Source organism: Euprymna scolopes, chromosome 41 (assembly GCF_053919585.1).
Source record: "Euprymna scolopes isolate OS-2025 chromosome 41, ASM5391958v1, whole genome shotgun sequence".
Taxonomy (NCBI): domain Eukaryota; kingdom Metazoa; phylum Mollusca; class Cephalopoda; order Sepiida; family Sepiolidae; genus Euprymna; species Euprymna scolopes.
This window is the reverse complement of record NC_136522.1, coordinates 66,727,813-66,742,661: the sequence shown is the minus strand read 5'-3', so window position 1 is coordinate 66,742,661 and position 14,849 is coordinate 66,727,813. Positions and strand designations below refer to the sequence as shown.

The following is a 14,849-nucleotide window of genomic DNA, read 5'->3' as shown; positions in this document are numbered from 1 at the left end:
GTCAACGTAATCGACCCATGTGGCCTAAACATGCGTGGTTCGGCACGTTTCCAAACAATTTCTGCAGACAAAGAATTCTCGCTTCTATTTTTTTTCTAACCTATTTTTTAACATATTTAAATTGCATTGTTCTTTATTTTCTGGCTGACCTTATTTTAATTTAGCTTTCATAAAAAGAATGGAACAATCAAAATTCCTTTTACAACAACATATCTAAACTATTTTATGTGAAACTGAACAATGCGAAATTCCACATTCCATTTCTGAATCTATTTCTGAACCTTGCTTACAAAGTTCGAATCTCGGTCTATCCAATGTTTTTCTTACTTACAAGAAAAGGTTCCCCTTTTCTTGTAACAAAGGTGCGTGGAGCCGATGCGCAGAGATGCTTTTGTACATTTTGTATGTAACAGCCAACGAGTCAAACATCCGGTTGAGAGTTTTATTATTTTATTCATAGATCCCCACAACATCGCCTAAAGTTGAAAACTTGCTCAGTCCCCTCCTTTTTTTTTTGTAATGTTTTTATTTTATGTTTAAAATAAAAGTCAAGAAAAAAAAAAATTCACGTTGCAGTTTTCTTTAATAAAAATTCTTTTGTGATATTTGCATTTTTTGCTTAAAAAAAGTAACCGCATCTTTCTTCTTTTTTTACAATTCCTCGAAGTTTGGTTTTATCGTCCCAAATTCTCGTCTGAAAAAGTGAACGAATCTCTTACTAAAACGGAATTATCTCCATCAGCACTATGACGTATTCTCAAAGAGTGCCAATTCTATTTTTACTTGCAATTATTTTTGTGTACTGGATCATTTTTCATAATTTTTGGAATTTATACTAATTTCGACATGACGCATGAGTACGTAATAATGTTTTCACCTAAAATGCGTTAGTTTAACAGATCACCCATCTACACAAGAACTTCGGTCCTGTTCTGTAGGAATAACCCACCAATAAATAAAATATGGTAAAGGATAAAATATAATTCCAAGGTATGAAGAGTTTGTATTTATTTGCTTCCCCACTGAACAAATTAGGCACAAGGCCGTTTTTTAATGTGGAGAGATTGGGGAAAGGGGGACCAGCTCCCCGGGGAGTAGGGGAGCTGGATAGTGACAATAACTGATTGCTACAAGAACAATGGTCTTACATGTGTGGTTGGTATTTATTTGCTCCCCCACCGAGCAAATTAGGCACAAGTCCGATTTTTAATGTAACGAGTGAAGGGGAAATGGGGACCAACTCCTCGGGGAGTAGGGGAGCTGGATAGTGACAATTGGTATGAAGAGTTGACTCTACATTGACCAAGGTCTTATATGTGGGGTTGCCCACACATATGGTCTTTGATTGTAGCAGATACTAAACTTTGATCTTGGCCCGAAGGCCACAAAGGTCCCCCCAAAAAGGAGGGGGCTACTGCAAAGAAGGAGGGTATATTTATTTGCTTCCCTACTGAACAAATTAGGGACAAGGCCGTTTTTTAATGTGGAGAGAGGAGGGTGGCAGAGGGGGAAGGGAAAAGAGGACCAGCTCCCGAGAGGTGGGAAATGAGAGCTGGATAGTGATTTGCCAGCTGGTATATAGGGTTGCCCCTACATGGACCAAAAGATTGCCACAAGGGCAATGGTCTTTGATTGCAGCATCTGCCGGAACAGATACGGTATTTATTTGCTCCCCCACCGAGCAAATTAGGCACAAAGCCGATTTTTAATGTGAGGAGTGAAGGGGAAATGGGGACCAACTCCCCGGGGAGTAGGGGAGCTGGATAGTGACAATTGGTATGAAGGGTTGCCCCTACATTGACCAAGGTCTTATATGTGGGGTCGCCCCCACATATAGTCTTTGCTTGCAGTATCTGCCGGAACAGATGGTATTTATTTGCTCCCCCACCGAGCAAATTAGGCACAAGGCCAATTTTTAATGTGAGGAGTGAAGGGAGGGGGAAGGGAAAAAGGGGGCCAGCTCCCGAGAAGTGGGAAATGGGAGCTGGTTAAAGGTCAGGCATGTGGGGTTACCCCCACATCTGGTCTTTGCTAGTCATAGCTAGTCATAGCTTGCAGTATCTGCCGGAACAGATGGTATTTATTTGCTCCCCCACCGAGCAAATTAGGCACAAGGCCAATTTTTAATGTGAGGAGTGAAGGGAGGGGGAAGGGAAAAAGGGGGCCAGCTCCTGAGAAGTGGGAAATGGGAGCTGGTTAAAGGTCAGGCATGTGGGGTTGCCCCCACATCTGGTCTTTGCTAGTCATAGCTAGTCATAGCTAGTCATAGCTTGCAGTATCTGCCGGAACAGATGGTATTTATTTGCTCCCCCACCGAGCAAATTAGGCACAAGGCCAATTTTTAATGTGAGGAGTGATGGGAGGGGGAAGGGAAAAAGGGGACCAGCTCCCGAGAGGTGGGAAATGGGAGCTGGTTAAAGGTCAGCCATGTGGGGTTGCCCCCACATCTGGTCTTTGCTAGTCATAGCTAGTCATAGCTTGCAGTATCTGCCGGAACAGATGGTATTTATTTGCTCCCCCACTGAGCAAATTAGGCACAAGGCCGTTTTTAATGTGAGGTAAAAACCAGCTCCCCTAAAAGTAGGCAAAAAAGGGGGCACTCTGGTTACCAAAAATAATAATTGTCCCAGTATAGAGGGTTTCCCCTCCATTGACTGGTACATATTATCTTAAGTGCAGCATCTGTCGGAACAGATGGTATTTATTTGCTCCCCCACTGAGCAAATTAGGCACAAGGCCGTTTTTAATGTGAGGTAAAAACCAGCTCCCCTAAAAGTAGGCAAGGCCGATTTTTAATGTGAGGAGTGAAGGGAGGGGGAAGGGAAAAAGGGGACCAGCTCCCGAGAGGTGGGAAATGGGAGCTGGTTAATGGTCAGGCATGTGGGGTTGCCCCCACATCTGGTCTTTGCTAGTCATAGCTTGCAGCATCTGCCGGAACAGATGGTATTTATTTGCTCCCCCACTGACCAAATTAGGCACAAGGCCGTTTTTAATGTGAGGTAAAAACCAGCTCCCCTAAAAGTAGGCAAAAAGGGGGCACTCTGGTTACCAAAAATAATAATTGTCCCAGTATAGAGGGTTTCCCCTCCATTGACTGGTACAAATTATCTTAAGTGCAGCATCTGCCGGAACAGATACTACACTTTGATCTTGACCAAAAGGCCACCCAAAAATATGGAACGCTTCATGAATTTGTGTGTCATCCTTGCGCAGGGGCCATGCTAGTCTTCTCTGTATCGTTCCAATTTTAGTATATGTACTGCTGAGGCCTGAGAGCATTTTGTACCTCTACAAGGCACCATTCGCCCAGGTATGGAGTATTGTTGTCACATTTGGGCTAGTGCATCTACCACTAGTCTCTCACTCCTAGATAGAGTTCAAAAAAGAGTCGCGAACCTGATAGGTCCCGAACTGTCAGCTAAGTTTTAACTGCTGTTCCATCGAGGAAATGTTGTATTCCTCTGCCTGTTTTACAAGTATTTTAATGGTATGTGCTCTGTCGAACTGCAAGCTCTTGTACCTCCTCGACGTAAATATCTCTGACAAACCCAACAAGCAGCAAAATCCCACCCCTACACAGTAGAGATCCCTAGATGCCGAAATCCTTCTACTCTAATAGTTTCTTCCCTAGGACTGTGAGACTTTGAAATTCTTTTCCGGGATCCTGCTTCCCTGACTGTACTGGCATGCAGACGTTTAAGTGTAATGTAAACAGATCTTTCTGCACAACTCCCTACATAGTATCGCTGTAAATTATGTCAACATCAAAATGGCACTGCGCTTTGTTTGAGGTGAAAATGCAATTAAAAAAATAAATAAATAAAATAATAATAATAATCATCATCATCATCATAAGCAAAGGCTTTTAAATTTGAACGGCCATCTTTTATATGCGGGAAAATCTTGAGTTAACACCGCCTAAAATGAAGGAAAACAAATAATCGTTTGACAAACGTGGGTTTTTTTTATTTTATTGTTCTTAAGCCATTTTAATATGAGTTTTATTCCTAGAACAAAAAAAATATTTAGTTAATTGATAAGAATTTATAAAACACTATTTTTGTTACACTTAAGGAGAATTAAAAAAAAAAAAAATTCTATATATTTCGTCCATTACATGTTCCAAACAATATTGAGCTCATTTTTAAGACGAGAAAAAAAGAAGTTCTTGTATATATTAATTTTTACTTTAATTAAAACTATTCTTTAAAAAAAATATTTCTTGTCTGTATACAAAAATAATAAAATAAATAATATAAATCAAAACCTTTTTATTATTATTATTACTTTTCGAAGTTTTAAAGTGACCCCCCCCCCCAAAGAAAAAGGAGGGATTTTCAATTTTTCCATTTTCGCAATTTTCTATCATCCAAACTTCAAAGGAAAATAAAACGTTTATTTTCGAGCGACTTCTATCGAGAAAAAAAAGGTAAATATAAGTTTTTTTTTTTTTTTTTTAAATCTTCTAATGTCAAAAGAAAAAAAAAATGCAAGTTTTTTTTTCTTCTTCTTTCGGAATTCATACATTCATTTACCGGTTTAAAAAAAAAGAAAAAAAAAAAGGCGCTTCGAGATTTTGTAGTCGATAAATGGAGTTTTCAAATAAAAAACAATGGTTTCAACTGTTTTTTTTTTTTTGTTAATTCTAATAAGTTACAATGGTAGCTTTCAAATTATGCAGTCGAAATTACCTGACTATTATTAAGTTATTAAACAAAACAACTTTAATCGTGTTAGCAGGTAAAAAATTGCCGCCATCTTGTTTAAATCAAAACTGGAAATTACCCTCCTTTTGAACTCTCCTGGGTCTTACGATCGTTTTCATCAAATTCTATTTTTTATTTTCTTTAATAAATAATTTTCTACCTTATCGCTTTTCGTAACTTTTGGATACAATCATCTTAAAAATACGAAGAATACGTAGATACCGTTGTTTTCATGTGAAATTCAGTTTTACGATTTCCGATATTTCGTCCCAGTAGTGTAGAAGCGCACAATAGCCTAAAAGGAAAAAAAAGATGCTTATTCAAACTTATGGCGGCAATAAAAACGTAAAGAAAATACAGAAAAATCACTTGTTACAGAACGTCAACGAAGATGTCATACTCTAAAAATCACGTAAATCGATCAAGTAGTTTTATGGTACTTATTTCATTTTTGTTACCGTGTTGAAATGATGTTATTATTTTGAAAGCCAGCCAGGGATTTTTTTTAGGTTGCACCGCCATAATTTTCTTTTAAATGACGACTTTTATAGATTTTCGACTATGCTGAATACGGAAATCGCATCGAAATTTTGCATAAATAAGTAGTTCCTATTTACAATGCCTCACCACGGGACAGAGTTAGACACCAGGGTCGTTTTTTAATGTAGAGAAAAGGAACAAAAATAAAAATTGTCTCAGTCGTCAAGGATTTCTCCTCCACTGACAGAGAACAAGAAATTGAAGTGTAGATCTGAAGAACAGATACTACACTTTAATCTTGACCCGAGTTATCGAGATATAAAAAGTTGTATTATGCATCGGCGGCCATCTTTTTTACACGCGTCGTGCACTCGTGCAGTCGTGCACGTGCACTGTGTCAGTCATAGATGAGTAGATTTGTTTATGGCACGCGCGTAAAAAAAGATGGCCACTAAAGAATACAATGCATAATACAACTTTTTATATCTCGATAACTACTTATTTCTGCAAAATTTCAATGCGATTTTCGTATTCAGCATAGTCGAAAACTTAGAAAAGTCGCCATTTAAAAGAAAATTGTGGAGGTGGACCTAATCAGAAAATTTACCAAAAAAAAAAAAACGACTGCTGATAACAACTAATATAAGTGTGTGTGTGTGTGTTTTTTTTATTATTATTTTTTTTTTTACATAGGCATCACCACGTTATCAAGGCCAAGAGGCCACTCAAGGATAAGGGTTAAAGAGTGTACAGTAGAAATTGGACAATATAGTAATCATTAGTAATGAAAATTTGGTAAATTTGATAAAGTGTAGTATCTGTTCTTCAGATGCGGCACTTCCATTTCTTGTTCTCTTTCAGTAGAGGAGAAATCCTTCACGACTGAGACAATTTTTATTTTTGTACCTTTTCTCCACACTAAAAAACGACCCTGGTGTCTCTGTCCCGTGGGGAGGCATTGTAAATAGGTACTCTGTACTTTAGGGGCCCCCACATTGTGTATAACGTCAGCGTTTTACACAATAACAGCAATGTCATCATTTCGTGTGTTTACTATTTTCTGTCAGTTTCTATGGATGAGCATTGGCGCTATAATGGTTAATGGAAGTAACGTTTTTTTTTTTTTTGCTATCGGATTTTCATATTTACATTGGAAATCAAATAGATATTTTAACGAACTACACAGACGAGTTAATAAAACAAAGTTAATTTTAACGTCTTCTGTTGAAACTTATGTATATAAAGATAATGTTGCTTAAAGGCCTTCATACTTTATTGGAAAAAGGCACAAAAAATAAAGTTCACCCTCTATCAATTTAAATAATCAAATCAAAACGAATTGTTTTTAGGCCGATTTTGGATTCTTGTTATATCAAGAGTCATATTTTTTTAATATTAGTAATCTGGTATAAAAAAATCTTTGTTTAAACTTCATATCGCGGAATATTGGAATTTAATATCATTTAAAGCTTTTTAAAAATAATTATTTTTTAGAATTCTGTTTTTTTTTCTTTTTTTTTTTTTTTTTTTGTAATTCAAATAATTATATTACCGAGAAAAAAAAATTGTCAAGAAAAAGTGTTTATTTTTTTTTTTTTTTAGCATAATAATATTGATTTTACGTCCAATTTTCTTTACAACTTTAAGTGAAATAAATAACGGGATCTTATATATATATATATATATATATATATATATATATATATAAACAAGTAGTTAATAAAACATGTTAAAAAACACTTTGAAAAAGAGTTAAAAACATATTTAAATTTAAAAAGGAAGCACAAAATAAGTGGATAGTCCTTAATCCACGGAGTTTTGAAGAAATACTTTTCTTCTCATTGGAGGGTAGGATTTAGCAAAATGTGGGATCGGATTTTGCTTGCAAAAGTATTTGATGAAACTACAAGTAAGTCATAGATTTTACTTGGTAACAAATAGTGAAGCAGAGGGAATATGATGAAGAAAAAGGTGATTTCATGTGAATGGATAGTCTGGCGAAGGGTAAAATATCCAATAACAGTGAAATCCAAAAATCAAAATCCAAAAAAGTTGGTTAAGTTTCCACTTTATATATATATATATATATATATATATATATATATATATATATAACTATTTTTCAATTATTTGATCTTTTCAGCTTTAAAAAATGTTGAAATTTTTATCGACCTACATTCATTTTCTTTAGTCTTCATAGCATGAAATATAGGGGGGGGGTAGAACACCAAAAAAAAAAAATATTTCCTCTAATATATTTAACAAACAAAACTTTTATTATGTAAGTTTATTTAATAATGAATAAATATGGAAAATTTCAGGAAAATATGACATCTATTTGAATTCTGCTAGATTTCTAAACGTGGATATGTTTACGCCTTCAAAAACGTCACTACATAGGAACGTTGTTTTAAAGCATCAATAATGTAAACACGGTTTTAGTTTCGCATTTTCATTATTTTTGTACGCTGTAAAAAATTTTTTAAAAATATTAGCAGTTTATTTGAAGCTTCTTCCTTTAAATGATAAAAAAATTAGGATGATAATATTAAATTACAGTTATTTTGTGTTACATATAGGTGGGGGGATTAAAATTGTGGTGCACGTTGGAGGTACCTATTGTATTTGTTATGAATATGTTAATAATGAAAGGAAATAACTAAGAAATATTTTTGTTTCAACTAGTTTTACATAACATTTTAATTAGACACGGACAAAACGGAAGGAGAAAGTATTTTTTGGTGGAGTCTCTCTTCAAAAATCTAATAATTATCCAGTCAATACGAAATTTTCACCGTTTATTAAGTGAACTTTATAGCAGTTTATATATATTTTTTTTATAATCTATATTTATTTTTTATATATATATATACTAGCATTTCAGCCCAGCGTTGCCCAGGTGTATGTTAAGCAAAAAAAAAAAAAAAGTAAAAAAAGCGGTCAATTTTTTTAAACTTTGACCCCTTAACATTTATTGTTTTGTGCTCAAATCAAGTTATTAAGTTAGATCCATATCCAAGGAACCTATATCTAAAATTTTAATTATTTATACGCAAAATTGGCGGAGGAGTTTGTTAGAGTTCTCTCTTTGAACTTTGACCCCTTAACAGCCAAATTTCTGGCTGAAAAAGGATTACAAAGATTTTCCCAAATTTCAGTACCCTGTATATCAAATTTCGAGTCTGTAGACTAAAAATTGACAGAGTTATTGCGTAGGGAAATGTACACAGACAGACAGACATGTTCACTTTTATATATATATATATATATATATATATATATTTGCCTACAATCCCCCTTCTTTACTTGTGGTTACAAATATGCTTAAAATAATCAGCCGAAACTGAACAAAATATATTGTATTTTGGGAAGGGTGAGGATTGTAGATAAAACAAAGAAACAAAAAAAAAAAAACCTGCGCACGTATCAGATTTTAAGGTTGAAAATCCAAATTTCGAATGTGTTTTATTTTTCATCTTTTGTGTTTTGAAGTGTGAAATTCGTTGAATATGTCAATAATAATTATTTTTCAGATTAGCAAAAATAAAATTTTACATATTTTCATTATTTTTATGAAAAACACTACTTTTAAATCTTTGAAAAATAAATTAATAATTTTTTTTTAGTGAAGATAATATTGCTAATATAGGAAATGCTTTGACGAATCGATACCAAAAAGAAAAAAAAAAAATCTTTAAGTAATTGCATTGTTTGATAAAAATAAGATAATTTCTTTGGGCAATTTGTCGTTACGTGATATTACCTCAGCTATGGTAGACCATAAGACTTTCAAACAGTTGTTTGTATTTACAAACAGTTGTTATCTCCCCCTTTCCCAAAATTACGTCAAATTCTAATGAAAGTCTTTTTCACAAATTATGGGATAAAAGATGGGAAAAAACCAATTTTATATGGTTTATGGAATAAGTATATCGTTCACAGATTACAAAAGGAGGAAAGTCTTTTTCACAAATTAGGCAAGAAAAAATTGGGGGAAAAAAACAATTTCATATGGTTTATGGAAAAAGCAGTTTTATATGGTTTATGGAATAAGTATATGGTTTACAGGTTACAAAAGGGGAAAATCATTGTAAGCATGAAATTAAAAATACATTCAATTTATGAAAATAACTTTAACTGGATCATAAACTCATTGGCATAACATAATCTTTCACTTTTCTGTCACAAAAAATAATGTCTCCCCAAATTAATTCTGCTCCGGATTGGATAATCTCTGGCCATTTCCATATTCCGGAATAACAATACTAGCATGCTAAACGAACGCTCATGTACCATTACAATATGGCGTCACAATGATATCTATTTTTGCCCTATGATTAAATTGCTCATTCCCCCAATTTGTACGTTTGTTTCAGTAGTTAATTATACTTTTTACAAACAGTTACGTTTTTTTTTTATACGTAATTCATTCATATATACTTTATTTAAATCTACGCAATCTACTGGATTCTCTCGCTGTATGTATTTTCCCCAAGTCTCTCTTTCCTTTTGAAGACAAATATTTCTTCTCTCTCTCGCTTGTTCATCTAACAATTTACGATTTTCGTAAACATATTTTTTAGCTTTTCTAAAACAAAAAAAACTTCTGTTGAGCCAAAAAAAAAAAAAAAAATTAATGAAAAAAAATCTTGAAAATAAATGACTGGATTCCATGAAGAAAGTTTCTTTCTTAGAACTGCATGCCTGTGAAGCTCTACCATTTGCCTGCTTTCCAGCTGACTACAATTTGGTCGTCTTCAAGTCCAATGTAAACAAATTCTTGATCAGCCGTCCCCTTAAGTAATCCAATTTACCAAATTTCGACTATTTATGATTAGGGCTGTGACAACAGCATATTCTTTTCATTCTTTCTCCAAATTTACAACATGGCAAGGAAGAAGAAAAGGGGGGAAAAAAAAGAAAAAAAGAAACAGCACACTGAATATGGAGGATATCCCTGAAATATATTTGTGATAAATTTCAAACAAGTAAAATATTTGTTTATTTTCCTAATATTACGCTGTATTTTGCTTTCAAACGCACTTGACGCATATTTTATATATAGTCTTTGAAGTTTTTAACCTTTAAAACTATACAAAAAAATATTTTTTATCATTCGTTAGAAAACCATCTAGTCAGTAAGTCATTTAATCACCTGCAATCACTGCATCAACTCGCTCTCGAATTTACTATAATACCAATAATTTATTTTTAAAGGGATCATCAGTTGTTTATCATGAAACACTGTTTCGGGGATTTAAAAACAAAACAGTATATTACATCATGGCTCCCCAGCAGTATTGATCAAACACCACCACCCTTAATCTTAGGAAGAAGACATGTTTCAAACATTTGATCCAGTTTTCTATTCTTAATTGCAATTACTAACCTTTTCAGACTATAAAAATGAATTTCTCACCTGTGCGATTCATCAATTTCCACATTTAAAATGGATACATTTTTTAATTTTTTAATTTATCAGTCTTGTATTTATAAGATTAGGATGAATCCTTTTAACTACTTATCAACCCCACTATGATTAGTATTTAGTATATTTACATTCTTATTTAAAATTAGATATATAAAGGTTAAAAATATTTTTACATATATACATTTTTTTAATTTTTTTTTATTATAAATTTATTATATGTAATTATAAATACATTTTATACATTGCTAATATAGTTTTGGATTTCCTTTATTAATATAGTCTGGTTTATCTTAAATGATATATATATATATATATATATATATATATATATATATATATATATATATATATATACACACATATACGATGAAAATAATACATTACTTTCAGAGATAGGGGTCAATAGCTTCTCTTGACTATATTTATATGTTTTATTTATTTATGTTTTTTTTAAAGAATTTGAAGAATCCGCTGCCGAGATGGAAGTAACATGGGACATAATTGAACTGATTTCCAAAGAGGTGGACGTTCCCTATACGATCACAAAAAACGTTGTGAATCTCTTGGACAATGATAATACGGTACCTTTCATTGCACGTTACAGAAAAGAAAAAACCGGTAACATGGAACCCGAGAAAATCCGTCAAGTCAAAGAAGTACTTTCAGAATTCAGGTAAGATGGCGCACCTTTTCCTTGTTTATATATGCGCCGTTTAGCATAAAACCGATCTGTTTGGCATTATATTTAGAGTGTTTGCTTATCAGTTAGGAAACCAGGATTCAAGTTTTTTTTTTTTTTAATCGAACTGACATCTCATTAAAAAAAAAAAACTTAATCGGACTGACATCTCCTTGATAAAGCCAGGTTATTGGTTATTGGCAAAAATTCGGACTTTAACAACAACAACAAAAGTAAATTTCAGGTTTTCAAATTTTCTTGTTTAAATTCATTAAAAAACTTTTTTCTAAAGTGTGTAACTTTCCATTGTTTAAAATGATTTGTTTAACAATTTTACAACTGAAGGAATTACTATTACTATGAATGATGAGATTGTCTACTGCTAAGTTGATTTTAATAGCAGCCACCATTTTGAATTTCTTTCTTTTTTTTTGTTATGATCGTCTGGTCTATGCAAGGGCAGATAATTATGCCTCAGTCTCTCTTAACATGTGCAGATCAATTAGAGGAGAGTTTCTCCTTCTAACTACAAGTTAATGAAAATGACAAAAATCCACAATTTTTTATGAGCTCATTGGAATGGAGATGTCTGTTGGCAACCAAGACTATGTCACTATCTACATCACAATTCTCAAAATAAATTTTTTTTTTAAAAACGTTTTTTTATACTAGCAGATTTCACTTGTTTGCTATTGCTTCACGGTTTAAATGCTGAAACTTTTCAAATAAAAACTGCAGCAGATGGGTTAAAGTCCCTCAAACAGATGTGTCGTATCATACCTACCACAGCGGTCCTGCTGACAATTTGGGATATCATGGCATTGCATTTGCTCTGAGCAATCAAGAGGATACTACGCTCCTTGCCTAGAATCTAATCTCTCCCTGCCTAGTTTGCATGGTGCATTGTTTAACGTATCCGTCATCTCAGTCTATGTTCCAACTTTTGATGCCACTGACGACGACATTAGAGATGCCTTCTATGATAGTCTTCAGTTATAGACAAAAATCCTATCACAAGATCTTGTGTTAGTTGCAAGTTGATTCTATGCATGGGTGTTGGAGACACTAATTCGAGGCACATCATCTGCCAGTTTGCCATCAGAGATCACAGCTCAAGCACCCATTTTCAACATCCCAAACGCCACCTCATGACTTAGTACTTCAATGACGCTGTCAGTCAGAATCAAATTGACCACATCTTCATCAAGTCTCGTTGGGCGTCTAGCATGCTCAGCTGGTGTGCGTATTGTGGTACAGAAATGGGCAATGGCTCCAATCATGTCATGGTTTGTGCACAACTATATCTAATGCTAAAGGCAAATAAGAAGACCCATCGGCTACTGAAATATGTGTTACGGCTCAAGTGTGAAGCTACCCAAAACTACTTTTGAGTTAATCTATCCAACCATTTTAAGTCTTGAAGCACTTTAATCGATTGACACAAATGTCGAGGACCTGTGGCAATCCTTCAAAAGCAATGTCAATGAAGTAACGCATCAGACTCTTGGCACCACAAAAAGACGTGTCAAAGATTAGGTATCAGTCCACACAATTGAGCTTGCAAAACGGAACAAAATAATCACAATGTTTCAGCTCCGATGACTTCCGCCAACTGCTTTGTGAAACTGCTTGTTCTCCGTAAGCTGATCACAGCATTTACTGGCAGAAAATTGCTGAATAGACGGAGCAAGCCTCATTGTTAGCTAATGCCAGAAAGCTGTACAGTATTCTTCGATCGACTACAAAATTATTCAGAGGCAGCAACAAAATAATGTTCAATCAACAAGGCGAGCCTATCACAAATTTTAATGAGCGCCTCCAATGTTGGAGTAATCACTTAGTCTTACTGCTCAACAATACCAGTTAAACCTTTCAGATTCCAACTGTTCCTTCTGTGGTTTATGACTCTACCATCGCTCCCTCCACTACTGATGAAATCCTGGACGCTATCAAAAAACTGAAAAACAATAAGGCGGCTGGAGAAGATGGTCTTTCATCTGAAATCTTCAAACATTTTTCAGACATATTAGTCACAACCCTCCACTAAATCTTTACCTATGTCTAGGAAACCAAAAAACTTCAAGACTGGAGCGATGCTGTCCTGACACTTTTCTACAAGAAAGGTAAGCGAATGCTGTTGCAATAATTATCGCAGTATCATCCGTAAAATTCTTAACTACCATTCTGTTGAAGCGGTTTCAAAAACAGACACACCCGGACATGGCCAAACCAATGTGGATTTTGTCCAGGCTGAGGATATACTGACCAGATGTTAACTCTCTGAAAAATACTTAAGCATCGTGGACCCCTTCAGAACGTCATGCATGCCGATGATATTCCTCCAAAACTACTTGACCTAGTCAAAGCCTAAAGTCCGTGTTTATGGTCAGGAGTCATGCTCTGGTGTTTGCTCTACAATTACACCATTGACTGGGTCACATCAAACACTCCGGTCAACTTTCATTCCCCCATATAAAAAAAATTTCTTTTAATTTGTATGATGTATGTACCCGTGAAAGAAAGAAAATATCGTACACCAAAAAAAATGTAAGTTAATTCAGTAGTTTAATTCTTAAAAATAAAATTATTTTTGGTACTTGTCATTAAAAAATGAAAATATTGAAAAAAAGGTTGTATTGTATGTATCTGTTATGAAACGAAGTTCTCCGGAAAAAATTTCACTTAATTTCATCAAGTAGTTTTTTTTTTTTTTACATCGAAAAAACAATTTATGATACTGAGCAAAAGGTTTGATTTTTAGGAAGAAAAACTAGTATTAAAGATGGGGAAGGAGTCTCGGTGCTTTAAATTGAGTTATCTCCCTGTGGCGTGTTAAAAAAATTCAACGATTGCTGCCCTCAACGCACTGTCATAAAAACATGTTTTTTTTTTTGCTATAAAAAAAACTACTCGATCAAATTAACTGAATTTTTTTTTCGGAGATCTTCAGTCCAAAGCGGATATGTACAATATAACCTTTTTGTTTTTTTTTTTTTTTTCGATATTTTCATTTTTTAATGTCTTCATTAAACTGTACAAGTACCTTATTTTCAAACAATTAATGGGAATTCCTAGGCATTACAATGTAAATCTTGCAAGTTTAAATTGTTTTGAGTTACCTCCCTTGTTTGTTTAGACTGTTTTTAAAATGGCGCTGCGGGGCAGTCACTCTTTGGTTAGCCATAAAATTGAATTTTCTTATTCAAGAATAAAACCACTTGATCAATTTACTTGGGTTTTGAAATATGACCTTTTTGTTTTATCATGGACACATATATCTTACAGGTTTTTTCTTTATTTTTGTGTTTTTTATGTAGGAGGAATTGCGGACAAGCACTCAGTTTTTTTTTTTCTTTTAAATTTCGAATTAAAAAAAAATTTGCTTTCTTCCTGCAGAACAGTAAAACAACGGATTGTGAGCGTTAAGGAGATGATAAAAAAACAAGGGAAATTAAATAAGGTTCTTAACGAGTCTTTGAGTGAAGCTGTGTCTCTGGCAGAAGTGGAAATGCTTGTGAGTACACATATTTTTCTCACCTTAACAAAAAATTAA

At 33.9% G+C, this 14,849-nt stretch overlaps 1 protein-coding gene and 1 non-coding gene across 2 annotated transcripts in view; one reads left to right on the top strand and one right to left on the bottom strand.

Annotated features, from left to right (window-relative positions):
• Positions 1-3,168: 3,168 nt before the first annotated feature.
• On the bottom strand, positions 3,169-3,277 carry LOC145266835 (U6 spliceosomal RNA). Its single transcript, XR_013864784.1, has one exon. It is a non-coding gene; the product is annotated as a U6 spliceosomal RNA (small nuclear RNA).
• Positions 3,278-4,310: 1,033 nt separating this feature from the next.
• Positions 4,311-14,849, top strand: part of LOC145266575 (S1 RNA-binding domain-containing protein 1-like) — a 444,676-nt gene continuing 434,137 nt past the window's right edge. Inside the window, exons 1-3 of the mRNA XM_080122415.1 lie at positions 4,311-4,429; positions 11,074-11,290; positions 14,693-14,810. Of these exons, the coding sequence (XP_079978541.1) occupies positions 11,097-11,290; positions 14,693-14,810 (312 nt within the window). The 5' untranslated portion in view covers positions 4,311-4,429; positions 11,074-11,096. The remainder of the gene's footprint in view (positions 4,430-11,073; positions 11,291-14,692; positions 14,811-14,849) is intronic.